Source organism: Typopeltis vanoorti, chromosome 1, assembly GCF_054136105.1.
Source record: "Typopeltis vanoorti isolate ZY-2024b chromosome 1, IOZ_Tvanoo_1.0, whole genome shotgun sequence".
Taxonomy (NCBI): Eukaryota; Metazoa; Arthropoda; class Arachnida; order Uropygi; family Thelyphonidae; genus Typopeltis; species Typopeltis vanoorti.
The window spans coordinates 38,584,316-38,603,294 of record NC_143549.1 but is presented as its reverse complement, the minus strand read 5'-3'; the positions used below and the strand labels follow the sequence as shown (position 1 = coordinate 38,603,294).

General features: G+C 34.8%; 1 protein-coding gene across 5 annotated transcripts in view; it reads right to left on the bottom strand.

The window, feature by feature from the left end:
* Positions 1–16,909, bottom strand: part of BORCS6 (BLOC-1 related complex subunit 6) — a 93,918-nt gene extending 77,009 nt beyond the window's left edge. The window contains exons 1-2 of one of the 5 annotated variants that reach the window (XM_090415742.1): positions 16,792–16,909; positions 2,409–3,173 (exon numbers count right to left, since the gene is read on the bottom strand). In XM_090415742.1, the coding sequence (XP_090271868.1) occupies positions 2,409–3,126 (718 nt within the window). In that variant the 5' untranslated portion in view covers positions 3,127–3,173; positions 16,792–16,909. Of the gene's footprint in view, positions 1–2,408; positions 3,174–12,681; positions 13,463–16,630; positions 16,728–16,791 lie in introns of those variants that run through there. The other 4 variants (XM_090415750.1, XM_090415727.1, XM_090415734.1 and 1 more) reach the window with 4 other exon arrangements.
* Positions 16,910–18,979: the final 2,070 nt, after the last annotated feature.

Genomic DNA, 18,979 nt, shown 5'->3' with positions numbered 1-18,979 from the left:
AGTAGCTGAAATGTTTTACTTGTTCCACAGGTTCTCCATTCACAACACAGTTGACATTTTCAATGATTCTGCCTATTTTCATTGTCTTTGTCTTTTTATTGCTGACCTTCATACCATATCTATTGCAACAGCTATTCAATTTAGTCAGAGAATCTTGCAGACCTGTAGCGGATTTATTTAGAAGTATAACATCATCCGCATAAAGCAAAGAGCTGACATTAACATCTCCAATTTTGATATCATGTTTAATACCACTTTCCTTCATAATGTGATCCATATAGATAATGAATAACAGAGGGGATAATGTACATCCTTGTCTCACACCAGATTTAACATTAAACCATCTTCCTGTACTTCCTTCAATTCTAACTGCTGACTTACAACTCAAATAAAGACTAAGTATTGCCTGATATAATGCCCCATTGACACCATATAACTGTAGCGTATTGAATAGCTTTTCTCTTGGCACCTTGTCATATGCCTTTTCCAAATCGACAAAACTTAAATACAGATCTCTGTTATATTCCCATGCTTTCTCGACTATTTGTCGTAAAGTGAAGATCTGATCCTGACAGCCTCTATTTGGCCTGAATCCAGCTTGTTCTTCACCAAGCTTTTCTTCCACAATTCTTCTCAACCTTTTCTCAAGTATACTTGCATAGATCTTGCCAGGAACACTCAGTAGGGAAATACCTCTGTAATTCTCACATTCAGTTTTATTTCCCTTTTTATATATGGGTACTATGAGAGCTCTACTCCAATCATAGGGAATTCGTCCCTCTGTCCAGGCTTTCTGAACTATGCAGTGCAGCCACTGTAAGACTTTTATACCACCATACTTCAGCATTTCTGGTCGAATATCATCTACTCCTGCTGCCTTTCCACATTTCAAGCCTTTGATGGCTTTTTCTACTTCAAGTATGGATATGTATTCCTGACTGCATGCCTGGTCAGTGTTTTTTACCACTGTGCTGTCATCACTGCTTGTTTCATTTAGCAGTTTTTCAAAGTAATTACTCCATACTTCAAGGATATCTTTTTCTCCTGTTTTCATGTCACCTTTATCATCTCTAATTCCTTTTACAGCACTCTTTCCTCCATTCCTAAGCTTCTTCAACAACCTCCAGAATATTTTGCCACCCTCAGGTGGTATGGTCACTTAAACAGAATGGGCGAGGAAAGATTAGCAAAACAAGTGTTCTCTGCCAGGAAAAAGACCCAGAGGAAGACCAAGATATAGGTGGATTGATATGGTAAAAAGTGCCTTAGAAGATAGAAATTATAAGATATCATAATGTCAGAGTCTTGACAGGTAACAGATTGATTTGGAGGAAAGGTGTAGATAGGAAGTTAGTAATGATGTAAATTTTTCATGTACTATCATATCCTGTATACTCCTTGAGGGTACATGGCAGGAATTTGATGATGATGGAAGACGCTTTAATTATTAATAATTTCATTGATTAATTGGGTATTATATCCACTAGAAATGAAAGTTGCTCTAATAAAGGGCAGTTCTTTATATTTAAAAGAACTAGCAGAACACAGACACAGTTTATCTGCATGGTGAACTAATGTTTTAATCACACCATATTTCTGACAAGGATGATAATATGATGCAGCATTAATATATTCTCTGTATGTATTGTTTTTCTATATACTAAGAAATGCAGACTGCCGTTAAGTTGTCATAGAATAAAAATGTCTAGAAATGAGAGGCTGTTTTTTTCTACTTGTAGAGTAAATTTAATTCTTGGTTTACTGCATTAATTTTCTTAAGAAATTCATGATGATCTAGCAAGGAATTGATTCCAGACAGTAAAAACTTCACCAACATATTTATACAAGATATAGATTAAGAAAAATAATTAAGTATATGGTTTTCGAACTGGATGGAAAAAGTTGTGAATGTATCTGCCTATGTGAGAGGATTTCCTATATACAGAAAAGGATAGGTTACCATTAGGAAGGCAGATGAAAGAAGTGCCTACAAAGGCTAGACTATTATTAGTTTCCTTTTCCATTATAAATCAGATTCCAGGGAATCCATACCTCAATAGTCATCAGACTATAGTGGTAACAGAAAAAAGTGTCTTCTGTTTGGTCTTATGGCCCAGATACATTAAACACATCATCCATATAACCAGATAAAAGGTTTGAGAGGGGTTGAGTCAAAAGCTTGTTTTTTAGAATTTCCATTAAAAAATTGGCAAGGGAGAGACATCATAGAAGGTGCTTCTATGGGATTGTGATCATAGTTCTCTTTTCCTTTATTATCCATTCAGGATATTTCTCTTGGAAGAAATTTATAAACAGATAAAGGGTACTCAAAATAGGTTGTTAAGAATTCCAAAATATTCAGAAAAAATAAAGAAAACATAATAAATTTACCTCATTATAATACTTACCTGTCCATCTAGATACTGGGCTACTCATTTTAATTTTTTCTTGTAAATCTTCAGCAACAAAAGATACCATATCTCCTTCCACAGTTAACGTACCTTGAAGTTCAGAGAGACCACTTGTATCACTTCCAGTTCTTCTATGACCTGATGAATACAGAGCATATTCTTCTGAACTAAATGAAGGGGATCCCTCTAAACTTGTTGTCTGACTGTCAGAAGTTTGTTGGCTTTTATGAACTTGTTTCCATGGTTCCTCTGTTTCAACTGTTGATTTTGTCTCACCTTCAGTCTGCACTGCTGCACTCTCAGAATTTTTTTGTAATATGAGACTATTAGGCCTCTTGTTCTCTTTAAAGCCATCATTATCTTGTTCTTCTCCCTCTTCAGATAATTTGTTTAGTTCCTGATTAGGCTTCGAGTCCCTGGTCTTTACTACACTTTTACGAACATCGCACACATCCTGATCAAATGATATTTCCCCATATGAACCTGTCATCGTATCCACAGGATACTCTTCATTGTCCTCACGGTATATGGTACCATTAAATCTGTCTGATTGTGTACACATATTCTGTGCTTTAGTATCTGATTTTGTATAACCATCAGCATTCTGAAGCTGTTCACCAACAATTCCAGTTGTGTTACAATTTTGTAAAAGGGATTCACCACTCTTTCCAACAGATGTATTATCCAAAGATGCACACATTTCTTCTGTGTTCATTGTGCATATTCTTATTTTAATTTGGATGGATGATGGAAGATGGCATCCTGGAAAAAAAAAAAAAAACAGAAGAAAGCTTAATTCCACTATCATCTAATAAACATTTTTTGTTGTTGTTTGATCTATGAACTAATATCAGAAATTCAACAAAATATTCTGAAGATCAAATGATACTCTACTACAAAACAGGTTTATCCATTCATCTAAAAAGAAAAATCTCATATAACATACAGGTTCAGTACTGAACTTGCAATTCAGAAGCAATCGTCTAGCTGACACTGCTGCTATTATTTATATTGAGAATTTAAATACTCCTCTACATTCAGAAGAAAAGCATTTAAAGTCTCAACACAAAAACACTAATAAAAAATAATGTTATACACCAGCCGCTGCTAAATTGCAGCCAAACTACTTTTCTTAATATTTGATTTTTTTTTTTTTCTAACACTCTCAAACTACTTAAAATATACAAGCTCTACCCAAGGGCCCATATCCTTGTTAAACCGTCTGGCCTATATAAAATACAGAAAATGGTACCATTAGAGATAACATAACTATAAGCCAACGAATCAAATTATCTATACTTGAAAGCAAAACAGGTAACTTCTTATCATAGTCAAGAAAATAAACAATTTTTCAGTAGGAGATTTCTATTAGTTAATCTTTGGAAAATAAAGTTATAATTGAAGCAAAAATCACTGAAGGCTTCAACTTGGTATTGAAAATTATTAAAAGAGGTGATAATAAATAACTATCCTTTCTTCAGGATAAATTTTGTAAACTCTTACAAAATTGTAAGAGTTTACAAAATTAATGTAAACTTAATATTTACATAAATATTAAGTTTCAAAAGCACAAATATTGTTTTCCTACTTGGTATAATATAATAGTGGATATCAATAGAAAAAGAAGATAATAGAAGAAGCAAATTTCTTGTAAAGCATAATTTTTTAATTATGCTTTACAAGAAATTATATTTTTGTTTTCATCTTTAGTTTGGATTGTAAGCAAACAAAAGATTGCACATCAAGTATCCATAATTAGGCTATTTGAATATCAGTAATAACAATATTATTTTCCAGACATGTTGGAAGAGAGAGAGGTTTGAGAGTGTTGGATCTGGTCACAGCACTGGAGAACATATCAATAACCAATTTAGCCATACTGTCTTCACTTGGGCAAAATGATCAAGTGATCTTGACCTGGGCGATTGCCAGATGTGCAGAATTTTCTGTTATGAAGGGGTATATGTATGGTGATCACATCCTTTATTTAAGAGGACAGTCCTTTATTTCACTGCTCTGTCCTTTAGATTTTTTTTTTTCTACAATGGCCATTTTGTCCTTTATTTTGTGAATTGAAATAGTAAATTGAATATTGGCGCACAGCACACAGCCGTAGTAACATGAAACTGTCATTTCACCAGCATGGCATATATGGTTGCGTCATTGATGTGCATGTGTACATATTGTAAAATTATGTCACCAGTGAAAAGATTGAAAAATGACGAGTCCTGCCAACGTAGATGGCAGGACTGATGAATCTTGCCAACGTAGATGGCAGGACTCGTCATTCTTCAATCTTTTCACTGGTGATAGAACTTTACAACATGTACACACGCACATCAATGATATGTAATAATATCGTTGATGTGTAATAATATGATTGTTTAAAATGCTATGTACATGCTTATATTTTATAATAAATGTTATAAAGCTTTTTAGTTTTAGTGAAACAAATATATGCAACCTGCTTTTTTTTTTATTATGAAACAATTTCTGATTTGTCCTTTATTTTCTCCAAAAAAATATGATCACTGTAGGTATATGTGGAATTACAAAGCTGGTGATTATGACAAGCTGAGAAGTCAGCTTTCAGTGGTGCCATGGCATGAAAATTTGAATGGGAGCAATGATGATGATGCATGGGAGGTTAACGAATGTTTAAGAAAAACAGTATCAGACTGTATATCCAGAATCAGGAGGATAACCCAAGTAGGAGTGAGATGGATGGACAGTATTAATAAGCAAGAGCTGTAGATAAAGAAAAGGTTGTAGACAGAGTGTAAAGAAGAAAAAAAAAAAAAAAAAAAGGTGATCAGCATACCTATGAGCATATACCTATACAAAGTACAGGCAATGAGGGTGACTTCTATGGTAAGGAAGACCAAAGTTAATTATAAGAAGAAGCTAGCTGATAAGTCTAAAAGATATCCTAAGGAGTTCTTTCACTATGTGGCAGGTAAAAAGAGGGATAAATATAAAAAGATGACATCAAAAAGTGTTGATGGTAAAGAATTAACAAAAGTAAATCAAACAGTTGAATACTATGTGATCATTTTGCAAAGGTGTAACTCTTGGTTGTGATACTGCAATGCCAGATGTGCCACTGACCGATGGGAGAATATAGATGGAAGAAAGAGAGGTGCTTAGGATATTGCAAAACCTTAACACGAACACTGCCATGGTGTGAGATGGCACAATCAGCTCATGATATGCTTATTACAAGAATGTGCAAGAGAATTAGCACCTCCTCTAATGAATCTGCTTAATTTAAACCTCAGTTCTCGTAAGATTCAAAAAGAGTGGAAAGAGGGGAAAATAATTCTACTGCATAAAGGAGGCTCCAAGACAGAAGAAGCAAATTATAATCAGTATATCAGGAGTGGTGATTAAGGTTTTGGAGAAGTCAGTAAAAATCAGAATTCAGGACTGGGTGGGCAAAAATATGATACTTTAAAGGGCAATAGTTTTGTGAGAAATAAGTCTTGCCCAAGTAATTTACTTATTTTCTATAATAAAGCGAGAGGACAGTTTGATGAAGGAAATGCTTACTTGGTGATACTTCTTGACTTTGCAAAGGCACTTGGCAGGATTCTACACAGAATTATGTTATATAAATTGGAGCAAATGGGAATGGATTTGAAGTTGGTGATTTGAATTAGAGCATGGCTGAGTCAATGAAGGTGATGCAGAGATCTTGCAGGATGGCTTAAATATGCTGGCAACATAAACAAAGGTAAATGACTGCAGTTTAGCGTGGTCAAGTGTAAGGATGCACTTTGAGAGAATGAGATCACATACTGTCTGCTATATTGATAAGGCAAGCGACTTGAAGATGATTATGAATGGGAACTGAAGTTAAGCAGGCATATTGTGGTAAAAGTGGTCAAAACAGCATATCAAAGTATTATTATTATCCAAGACCTTATGAAGTCACATTCATCTAAGAGATCTCTTTTGTCATACACACATTCAAATTCTCGGCAGACACCATGCTCTCAGGCAATGCATTCCAATCATACACAACTCTCCATGCAAAAAACCTGCTTCTCACTCCCTTGTCACATCTTCCTTATACAGTTTCCAGAGATGGAACCTCCCACCATGTTATGAAAAATATTTTCAACATTAATCCTATAACAACCTCTTATCAGCTTGTATATCTCTATCATATCATCCCTCTTCCTCCTATCCACTACTCTGCAAGATGCATTTATAAATCCTTCTTCACATTCAATATTCCAGAGATCAGAAACTATTTTAGTCAAATGCTTCTAGACACTCTTCAATATCTTTTCATCCTTTTTTTTTGAAAACTAGGTGACCAAATGTGAGTACAGCAGTTATATGTGGCCCTAATCAAAGCCTTAAACAATGGAAGCATAATCTCATTACTCTTTTTTTTTTTCTTTTTTTTTATGGCATGAAAATTCCAAGAATCTGGATGGCACATATTCAGCCTATTTAATACTTAGTATCTAGCATATTTTAGGACTTTAAGCAACCTTCAGCTAGTATTGGAAACTATTCCATACCAACTGGTTGAAATTTATATGTATAATCATGTTTTTAACACACACACACACATATATATATATATGATTAGTACTATTAACTCGGGGTTGGGATATGTTCATTTTTTTTAAATTAACTGACTTAAAACCTGAGAATTATAACAAAATGACATTTATTTGAAAACGCAACATGTTTCGTCGAGATTGACTTCATCAGGCGTTAAGAACATAGAAAGATATTAAAAGACACTGAAATTAACATTGACACACTCTAAAGCTATACAATTATAAAGCCATAATATTCGACTGTGAATTACTCTGCCAAAAATAAGATCACATTTCAGCAACTATAAACAATCTCACAACCTTCTACAATTCCCAGGTGTATACAAGGTCAATGTGAATGCGGAAAGCCTTACTATGGGCAAACAGAGAAATCTATCATACTACGTCTCGAAGAGCACCAGCGAGACATTGCTTATAAAAGATCCAGAGCAACTGCTCTGTCGGGCCATGTCCTGTTTTCAATAAACACAAACAACGAAAGCCGCCAACATGAAGTAAATTGGACATCAACTTCAAACCTACACATTTGCCATGATGAGGTAGAACGCCGCATTGTCGAGTCAAAAGAAATCACCTTGGACCCTCTTCATATGAACAATAATCTCAGCTATAATTTGCCTGACTCTTTCAGTTCTACTATCAGATACTGGAGATCGCGTGGTTCCACACACGCACAAGTGTACAACAATAGAACTTTAACACGGACTGTAGTTCAAGTTCATAATAACTGTAATTCACAGTCGAATATTATGGCTTTATAATTGTATAGCTTTAGAGTGTGTCAATGTTAATTTCAGTGTCTTTTAATATCTTTCTATGTTCTTAACGCCTGATGAAGTCAATCTCGACAAAACATGTTGCATTTTCAAATAAATGTTATTTTGTTATAATTCTCGGGTTTTAAGTCAGTTAATTTTAAAAAAATGAATATATATATATTGCTCTCCAGCCCAATGTAATTTTGTAACCAATAGAGAATAATAATAGGATTCTAGCATTGATGTAGTTTTTTTTTTTTTCCACCAGAGGTCAGGCCAATAAGTGTTGTAACAGTTGGTCAGTAACTTTAACAAACCATGTAGATTTTTGGTTTATATTAAACTAAAGTTTTACACAAACACGGTAGTTGTCTCCATAATGTTCCAAAATGTGTCATTACTCATTACAAATCAGTATCCTTTGAATCTTTGCCAGAATTCATTGTGTTATCCTCACAATTACATGGTTAATGAAGAACACACACACACTGACAAATAGGGATGGGGGGGGGGTTTACTGTTCCATTTTATAAGTCATTAATAAGGCGACATCTGGACAACTACACACAGATCTGCTTACCTAGATTCCTTGGTAATGAAAAAGGGTGGACAGGATTCAGAGATGAGTGACATTGATTGTGGCAGGTCTGTGGAATGCTTTTTATGAGAATAGATTCAAGGTCTGTGGACTCCTAAAACTAACTGACAGGCATCATAGAGGACATATGACAGAAGCATATAAGTTATTAAAAGAGTTTTACAGGATTGACACAGATAATTTTTTTCAGTACAGTGCAGGAGGGTAGAGAATGAGAGGATAATTGTGTAATAATGTGGTTAATGATGGTATGAGGACTAGAATTTTTTATATGAAGGGTGCCGAATGGGTAGAATGTACTGCCAGAGGTGCTTGTGAGTGCTTTATTGGTGAATGAATTAAAGTAGAGGTGCAACAGGTATTGTGTGAATAAATGCTAGTGTTTATTATAATTAGTAGTAGTACGGGCATGTCCATGGAGTCCGAAGACTCATTGCAGGAGACCCGAACTATTAATACAATCTATTATACTACTCCTTGAACCCATTAACATGCAACGCACTCACAACTGACTCTAGAGACCCATTCCACTCATTCACAACTCTCCAAGCAAACAATCTAGTCCTCACACCTCTCTACATCATGTTTCTATCATATTCCCTCTTTTTTCTCCTATCAACCAACTTCTGTAATTCACACATCCTCAATCTATCCTCACAGGTAACCACTCTCAGCATCTTAGTTGCTTGCCTCTGGATTTCTCAACCACTTCCTCATCTATAACATACCTAGGAGACCATACCTAAGCAAAGTAATCCAGATGCGGATGTATCAAGACCTTATAAAGTGGAATAACAACTTCTTTATCTCTACTTGTTGTTCTTCAATAGCCAAGTAATCTCATCAGCTGCTTTAGCAACCTTAGCAATATGTCCTCCAAACTTTAACCTTCTGTCTACCACCACCCCTAAATCTCTGCTTCATCTATTTTCTGGAATACAATTCCACCCATGTAGTACACAGTTTGTATTCTATTTATCCCAAAATGCAAAATTTTACATTTCTCCACATTAAACTGACACCTATTATCTTTTGCCTATACTGACAGCCTATTTAAATCATCCTGTAAGCTCTCCACATTCCCTTGATTAACTATTACTGTACCTAATTTTACATCATCAGCAAACAACTGAATATTTCCTTTCAGGTAATTTCTTATATCATTTATGTACAAATTAAACAGTACTGGTCATCCCAGGACTGAACCCTGCGGCACACCACTAATCGCCTTTTTTTTTTTTTTCATCTTGATTATGCCCCTCCATGTATCACTTTTTGATATATGCCCAACAGCCATCCTCTTATCCACATAACCATGGTCATATCCATCCCCATGTGTTCTAATTTGCATAATAGAGTTCCATGTGGTATTCCATCAAATGCAGTCAGCAAAATCCAGTGGAATCGTTGTACAGCCATTCCCTTTATCCAACTCAGTTGTCACTATTATAAAAAGTTAGCAGATTACTAAGGCATGACTGACCTTTCACAAAGCCATGCTGCCCCTCATACAGTATCATATTCTTATCCACCATTTCTGAATTCTCTTTTTGAACAATTTTTCCAGTACTTTTACCAGCAAGTCTGAAATACCTATTGATCTATAATTTGCTACTACAATCGTAGAACCTCTCTTATGTAAGAGAATTATTTTGCCCTCTTTCCACTCCCTTGGAACTCTACCAGAGACAAGACTTAATTTAAACAGCTTAGTCAGAGGCATTGCCAGTTCTCTTGCACATTCTCGCAAAACCCGAGCTAATATCCCATCTAATCCCACAGTTGTATTTACACTGAGATTCTGCAATATTCTAAAAACCTCCAGTTCATCACCTCTGCATTAGTCCCATATGTTACAGCAGTAACCTCACTTCTATGATATACACTTGCAAAGTCATCACTCAGTAACTCAACTATTTCATCTACTTCTGTTACCTCATCACCATTAGCACTGATTAAGATTAATCTTCCATAGTCATTCCTCCTCTTACTTGGCAAGTAATGAAAGGACTATTTGAAATTTCCTTTGACCTGCTTGGCTAGATTCTTTAAATAATCTGATTTTGCTTGAGCTTTGTGCTGTTCATGAGTTTGCTGGTCAGCCTTTATATCTTCCACAGCATTTTCTTCTGCTGCTCACACTTAATGATATTACTCATTCATCTAACTCCTATCTGATTAATCCTCGTTACTTTAGGTATGCAATTTAATATTGCTTCCTCTAGATGTCCCTTAACTATCTCAAATGCACTATTAACATCCATTCCTTGAAGAGTTTTATGCCAGGAGGAAGCTTGAAGCTGTGTCATGGCATAAAGCCCTTCAAGGAAAGGACGTTAGTCATAATCACCTGCCTTGTAGTTCTACACATATACCCTCTCTTCTTGGCGGAATATTCCTCATGTTTTACAATCTTCCAAATCAAGACCATGTGGTCACTTTTGCGAATCACACTGTCTCCTTGATTAGGATAACTCTGCTAATCCTATGACCAGTTCCAATACTCTCTCACACCCCTAATCCCCCTCCATCACATGCTGTCTCAAGTAAGTGTATAAATTCCATTTCCTTCCTGCCATATGATCTTTCCTCCTTCCAATCTATGAGGAACTTCAACCAAAGTTGAATTCCCTCATAATAATTACTAGAGTTGCACTTATTGTACTAATTTGCTGATACATGTCTTCCAGATCATCGGTGGAAACCCCCCCAAACCCTAGACCTATAGCAAACAACCAACTGTACATTTTATCATACTGGTCTTGATCTCACACCAGACTACTTCAAATGACCCCCACCCTCCAGCATATCTTCTATTCTTTTTTGCCTGCAATTCATCTGCTATCATCAACAGTACTCCTCCCCCCAACCTATCTTCATAACTAAATTCTTCACATTCTATCCCTGTAACTATCACTATATCATCTGATGTTAGCCTGTAACTTTTTGCAAGGTTGCACTAACCATTATTCTTCTAATATCCAAAATAAACTTAATCTTAAGGTGACAGTTGTTAAGAAAACACAAATTCCTCCAGGTCTTTTTAAGATAAGTTTCCAAATAAGTTTGTAAGTTTCCAAATAGGTTGTAAGTAAGCAGTTAGAATTGAAGTACAGGAAGATGGTTTAATGTTAAAACTGGTGTGAGACAAGGATGTATATTATCCCCTCTGTTATTCATTATCTACATGGATCACATTATGAAGGAAAGTGGTATTAAACATGATATCAAAATTGGAGATGTTAATGTCAGGTTTTTGCTTTATGCGGACGATGTTATACTTCTAAATAAATCTGCTACAAGTCTGCAAGATTCTCTGACTAAATTGAATAACTGTTGTAAATAGATATGGTATGAAGGTCAGCAATAAAAAGACAAAAACAATGAAAATATGCAGACTCATTGAAAATGTTAAAAGTTGTGAATGGAAAACCTGTGGAACAAAGTAAAACATTTCAGCTACTTAGGCATGATTTTTACTGAAGATGGTAAATTGAATATGGAAATAGACAACAGAATCAACAAAGCTGGTATGGTAGGAAGTCAATTGAATAAATTCATATGGAATAAGAGAGAAATTAGTGAAAACACTAAATTAGCTGTTTACAAACAGTGTTCAAACCAGTTTTAACTTATGGATCTGAGAGCTGGGTCAGAAGTAAAACACTTGACCAAAGACTAGAGACCGCAGATATGAGAGTCCTGAGAAAGATTAGAGGCCTGAATAGATGGCATCAATGGCAATATCATATTAAAAACGAGGATATTAGGAAAGAACTTGACATTGTTGGCATCCAGGAATGTGTTAGCAGAGCTAATCTCAGGTCACTTAAACAGAATGGGCGAGGAAAGATTAGCAAAACAAGTGTTCTCTGCCAGGTTGGCAAGAAAACGACCCAGAGGAAGACCAAGATACAGGTGGATTGATACGGTACAATGTGCCTTAGACGATAGAAATATAAGGTCTGATAATGATAATATTAGAGTCTTGACAAGTAATAGACTGATTTGGAGGAAAATTGTAGATAGGAAGTTAGTAATGGTGTAAATTTTTCATGTAGTACTATCATATCCTGTACACCCCTTGAGGGTACATGTCAGGAATTTGATGATGCATCCTAAATAAATATAACCATTCCAAGAAAATCTTTTCAGACAATAAGTCAGTGTTATCAATTATGCAAATAGTAATTTTAATCCAACTAAGTGATTCTTTGTGCACAGTCCTTAAAAAATTAAATAATTTTAAAAACGTTTACTCTTTATAAATGCTAAGCTCATTATTTAATAATATCATGGCTAAAAAGCAAGCAAGCCTTTGTATTAGTGGTATTTACTTGTTATGTACCATCCAGTCGTTTTTGACTCTTGGTGATCATGTGAACAAAAGCTTTCCATCCTGCTCAGCCTCTTGTCTTTTCTTTCAATAATTCAAGTTAGTAAGTTTCTTTATGTTGTCCATCCAACTTTTTTGCTGTCTTCCTCTCCCTCTCATGTCCTTAATCCTCCCCAACATAACTGCATTTTCCAATGATACATATGTTACTATTAAAAATCTAGAATCTAAAGTTAATTCATCAACTCACCATCCATAAATGTGCAAAACAAAATTTCAACATCTGAATGGATTATCGTGTTCTTAAAAATATACATTCCATTTTAATTTTCATTAAGTTCAACTTACACAATTTAATAGTTTTGTATTTCACTGTAGCAGTAATCATTGCTAGGCTCAAGCTAGCAATAATATCAAGCAGCCCTAGTCTAGAATAAAATGAAGCAGGTGAGAATATACTAACAGAGAACATAATCATGAAATAAGAGCAGACAGGTATAAAATTCAATACTGAATTTCACTGAAGACAAACTGCAGTATGATATCCATAATGATATTTACTTGAAAGATGAGATTAGAAAATTAATACTGATCCTGATATTTACAGATACAGCCTACTGGTCTAATTTCATTTACTACTCTGTTCTGGTTATCAGTATGTATAATAATTTTGTCATATAAATAATTAGAATTTATGAAATTAGTTTTGTATTTTTGACATTAGGATACACAAGCATATCTAAAGCAGATACTGCAATTACTGCTACTACTACTACCATTCATTTTCTCATCTTACACAAACCTACCATCCTGGTTAACCAAGCAGTTAGCATATCCACTCTCCAAAAACAGGCTGACTTAGAATCCTGTCACTGACATGGACATTTATGAGTGTGTTTAGTGGGAGATAGTTTCATCATTATTATTTTACAATATCTCCATGGAGTCTGGAGACTCATCGCAGGAAACCCAAATCAATCATCATACACACAAATCCTATCAGACCTCTCCTTGAATCTGTTCACCATCAGGAAACTCACAACCAATTCTGGCAATCCATTCCACTCACTCCCTGCTCTCCATACAAAAAAATCTGGTCCACACACCCCTACTAACCACACTCTTACACAACTTCCATGGATGGCCCCAAGTTCTCTGACTATGTGTCATATATTGAAAATTTTCATTTCCATCAATTTTTTTAAATCCCTTTCATATATTAATAGTTTCTATCATGTTCCCCTCTTTCTGCCTATCAAATAAACTATGTAACTCACAAACCTCGTAGGGAATATTCCACAGAACTGTCACCATCTTGGTTATCTCTGAATCCTCTCTGCCATCTCCTGATTCCCCCCCCCAAGAAACCCAGGTGACCAAATTTGTGCACAGTAGTCAAGATGTGGCTGAATCACAGCCTTATAAAGAGGGATAATAACTTCCTTATCTTTACTTGTTAGTATGTTTTTCAATATCCAAGTAAATTAAAGATAACAAAAAATTATATACTTGGTTTAATCCTTTTATCCAAATGTAAGCAAACAAAGTTTGCACCTGAGGTATTTTCAGGACTGGGGCAACTCATACAAGGGTGGTCTGAAAAGTTCTCTGCCTCCACCACAGATGACAACACTATCAACAAGATTTTTTTTTCTTTTCTAAGTTGGTACATCTGTCATAAGCATCCATGTGAAACTCTAAGTCATTCTATCAAGTAGTTTGTTTTATACAGCTGTTTGAAACAAAAGTGTTGTCTGTATCCCTTGAAATGGATAAAATTGAGTTTGGTGCATTATAAAATTCTTTGTAAAAGAAGGTTTAACCGAAAGAAATTCATCAAAGTTCATAAAAGTTTATGGGCACTCTTCTCCTTCAATATTCGACAATTAAGAAATGAACTGCAGAGTTTAAACGTGGCTGTACCAGCCTTGGAGATGATCCATGTGAAGGACACCAAAAAGTATAACAACACCAGAAATCATTGATCAAGTGCACGATATGGTATTGGATGACCGGTGAGTCAAAGTGCGTGAAATTGCTGAGACTATAGGCATTTCAAAAGAACGTGTAGGATATATTTTGCATGAAGAATTGCATATGAAAACGCTTTGTGCAAGATGAGTGCCGAGCTTGCTCACAGCAGATCAAAAATGCACTCGCAAGGATTGGATAGGGATATCCCTGGAAATTGTATATGGAGGGTGTAAACAAAGGAGTGAGGAGCAAGTTCTTTGCATGGAGAGCAGTAGCAAGTTGAGTGCATTGTCTAAGTGTGTTATGAATGCTGACACATTGAGTTTAAGGTACACCCGTATGAACATTGTATTTGACAGTATGTACCTACTGTGATGAGTCTGACACCAGAGAGGTTTGATCTTAATAAAGTAGCCTGCCTACTTTCTTTGAGGAATATAGACAATTAGGGGATTTCATTTTTCTTTTTTTAAAATATTTTTAATAAAGATATTACTGAAAAGTGGTGCTGTAGTATTCATATGGTCGACATACTTAACACTGTTTAAAAAGGAAAAAAAAAAAGAAGCAAAACAACCCATGTCACTAACATATAAACATACAATTCTTTATTCACAGATGGTATAGTAATTTTTGTTGTAACCATTAGAGAGGATCTTGCAGAGGGCATCAGTAAATGTCATTGGAAAGTTTTAGACCAATAATTGGATTTTGAGTGATAATGCCGTGTTTTTATTTATTTACCTTTTTCTGGGATTTCTCTTAATTACAAGTCAATATTTAATGTTTTGTGAAAAAATTAAGTAATATAGTGTGCCAGTTAATGTAAATAAATAACACAATTCACCAAGTATACAATTCCTTTGTTGAATTTACAACATTCCATTAATATACAAAAACTTTTTTTTTTTTTTGAATCTTCAAGTGTGTGATTATATTAAAATCTTACATTATAGGAGGAAAAGATTTTATTTCATGCAAATATTCTTTTTAAAAAATTTTAAGTAAAAAAAAAAAAAAATGCAAAAGTCAACAAAAAGTGGGTGTTAAAATTTTGCTTGAGGCAGCCAAAAATCCTAGAGTAGGTTCTAGTGAAACCTTTGGTGTATGGGATTTTAAAAAAAGAAAAGTTTACCGGATATGCAAGGAAATAAAATATTCTTGAACTCTCTTAAGAAGTTGAAGGAAACAGGATTATTTATTCAAGTAGTCCATGTAAATTCTCTAAAGAACAACATGAGCTAGTAGTAAAATTACTACATACAATATTTATTAAGAATCTTTAATTGCTACAAATAATTGAACCAAACAGCGTGTCAAAACAATTTCTTGGAAATAATAAACAATTGATTTGGATTCTTGAATTCTCTACAAACTGATTCTAGAGCCGAAGGAGAAGTACGACAGGTTTTGTGTATATTTTGTTTGGATCTCCCACAATGAGTCCCCGGACTCCATGGAGATACATAAGAATAATAACAATAATATTTATTAAGAATCTTTAATTGCTACAAATAAGTGAACCAAACCGTGTCAAAACCATTTGTTGAAAATAATAAACTACAATCAGTCACAAAATTACGTTTACAAAAATAAATAAATAAATAACTTCAACAATAAATAAATAAAAATTTAATGCCTAATATATTAATATATATGTTTAAGGAATCGTTAAGCATTTCATATCACATTTCTTCAAAGTAAACGCAAAGTAGAAGTGAAACATAATCATTAACTCGGAGAGGCCAGCATGTGCTTTTCCGTGACAACATATTCGAAAAAAGATGTACCATCTATACCAATTAGTCAGAAATATTGCGAATATACATCAAGGAATACTAAATTTGTAACGAAAGTAGCTACTTTATATATAAAATCACCATTACGGGAAGAGGGAGCGTCGATCAAATATATACACAAAAACAGTTTTGTTATCCTAAACCATACTGCGTTCAATTAACAGATACAAATCGTACTTGACAAATGTTGAATGCGCAGCATTTCTTTGGAAGTCACAATTTTCTATCCGATGATGCTATCATAATTCGCATACAAACAGAAAAAAACAATAACAGGAGTACACTAGAAACGAGCAAATAAATAGGAGCATTCACCGATACATTAAGATTGAACTTACTTTACCCGTAATACTTCCGAGTAGGATAATAAAGTTCGAAATCAAGTCATTTTCACTTTAATTTTAAATACATAAGTGCACTCCATCGGGTTCCAGCTGAATCACTCATTGATTTTCCTACTAGGAGAGATTTACTGAGATAAGAACCCAATGGAAAATTAAAGGCTATAGGGGACGCTTTCTTGGCGTTTAAAGTTCGCACTATGAGTTTTTTTCGGGATAGTTTTCTATTTAAAAATCTTTCATAACTGCAGTTGAGTAAAGCAATTTAGACTGAAATATTATTATTATTATTATTATTATTATTTTATTTTTTTTTTTTTGACACCTCCAGGGAGTCCAAAGACTCATCGATTGAGAGTGTGCCAACAGCATTTTCTAAAAGAGCTTGAACACAAGTAATAGACCTCGTTGCCGAGTGGCTAACGTGTCCAATCTTCTACTAACGGACTGAGGTTCGAATCCCGAAGTGGGCATGGATGTTTGTTAATGCCTTTAGGTGGGAGATGGTTTTCATCGCCTGGATTGAAACCACCTCGCTACTGATTAAAGGGCTGAAGTGGCTTAAAAGAGTTCCATGTTTCGTCTCTAGAGCAGGATTTCTGTAACGGATGAAAAAAATAAATAAAATATATAAAATCATTAACCCACCATCGATACGAATGTACTTAATATAGATTGGAAATAACCCTTCGATGAGTGGATTATTTATCCTAATGCCGTTTATTCCACTAAGGTAGAAAGCTGAACTCTTTATCTGAAACGAAATATATGCAAAGTTGTAAGCACACTCCATCTTTGGTCGTTACCTATGGTTGAGTGCCTGAGTGTTGATCATTTTGAAGACTTGGAGGCATTGCTCTCAATTAGGCAATAAAATTGAGAGCAATGGAAAATCAGCATCCTTAATGATGCTGATTTTCCTGCAACTATTGATACAATGTACAAGTCTGTAATGGAATGACATACTCTCTATGCTGATGAGCATATAGAAAGAGGCACCATTCCACATGCCTCATTTTTATGGTTACTTTTACTTAACGACATATAGCTTGTTTATCATTATCTAAAGATAAACTGAAATTTTGCGCATTAATTTTTTTTTTTCTGGAAATGTGGAGATATATACTTTTCTAGTTGGTTTTTACCATGCAACTCCAAAAAAAAGTAGTTCTCTCAAATTCATTCTACTTTATAAAGCAGTATACAACCTAAGTTTTATTAATATCAGATATTATGTAGTTGTCAGCTACACTCTCTCTCCCCAATTCTTCAAAATGATCACCGTTCAGGTGCTCAACCCTGGGTAATGACTAAAGATGGAGTGTGCTTACCACTTTGCATATACAGTATTTCGTTTGCGATAAAGAGTTCAGCTTTCTACCTTAGTTTAATAAACGGCATTATGATAAATAACCCACTCATCGAAAGGTTATTTTCAATCTATATTACGTATATTCGTATCATGGTGGGTTAATGATATCATATATTTTATTTATATTTATTTATTTTTTTCATCAGATGCAGAAATCCTGTTCTAGAGACGAAACATGGAACTTTTTCACGCCACTTTAGCCCTCTAACCAGCAATAAGGTGATCTCAAACTAGAAAATGAAAACGTCTCCCACCTAAAGACATTAACAAACATGCATGCCCACTTCGGGATTCGAACCATAGAATTTCCTTGAACAATCAGAGGAAACGCAATTTACAGACAGAAATACTAGATATGATAATAAGAATTAATTTAAAAGAAGCACATAAAATATGCAGTAGTGTTCACAAAGTGGACCGTTGTAAAAAGACTACGTGTGATTGCAAGGAACTATTGCCTCCGCAGCGCAATTGGAAGAACGCAGGCAAGTTGCATACTACGTGTGATTGCAAGGAACTATTGCCTCCGCAGCGCAATTGGAAGAACGCAGGCAAGTTGCATCCTTCGATTAGAAAAGACCTAAGTTCGATTCTCGTCATGACGGGAGGAATCTTTATATGGACTTTTTCAATCTAAGGTGAGTTAGCCGATCTCATACGGAGGTAGCATGGTTTTTTCTCCCGGAAACTCGGGTTTTTCATCCCGCATACAAACAAATCAGCTCTTAAGAACACACGCAATTTACAGACAAAAAAATACTAGTTGTGGTGGTGGGCAGTAGATGACGTTGATGTAGATGAGTAGGTGTTCTC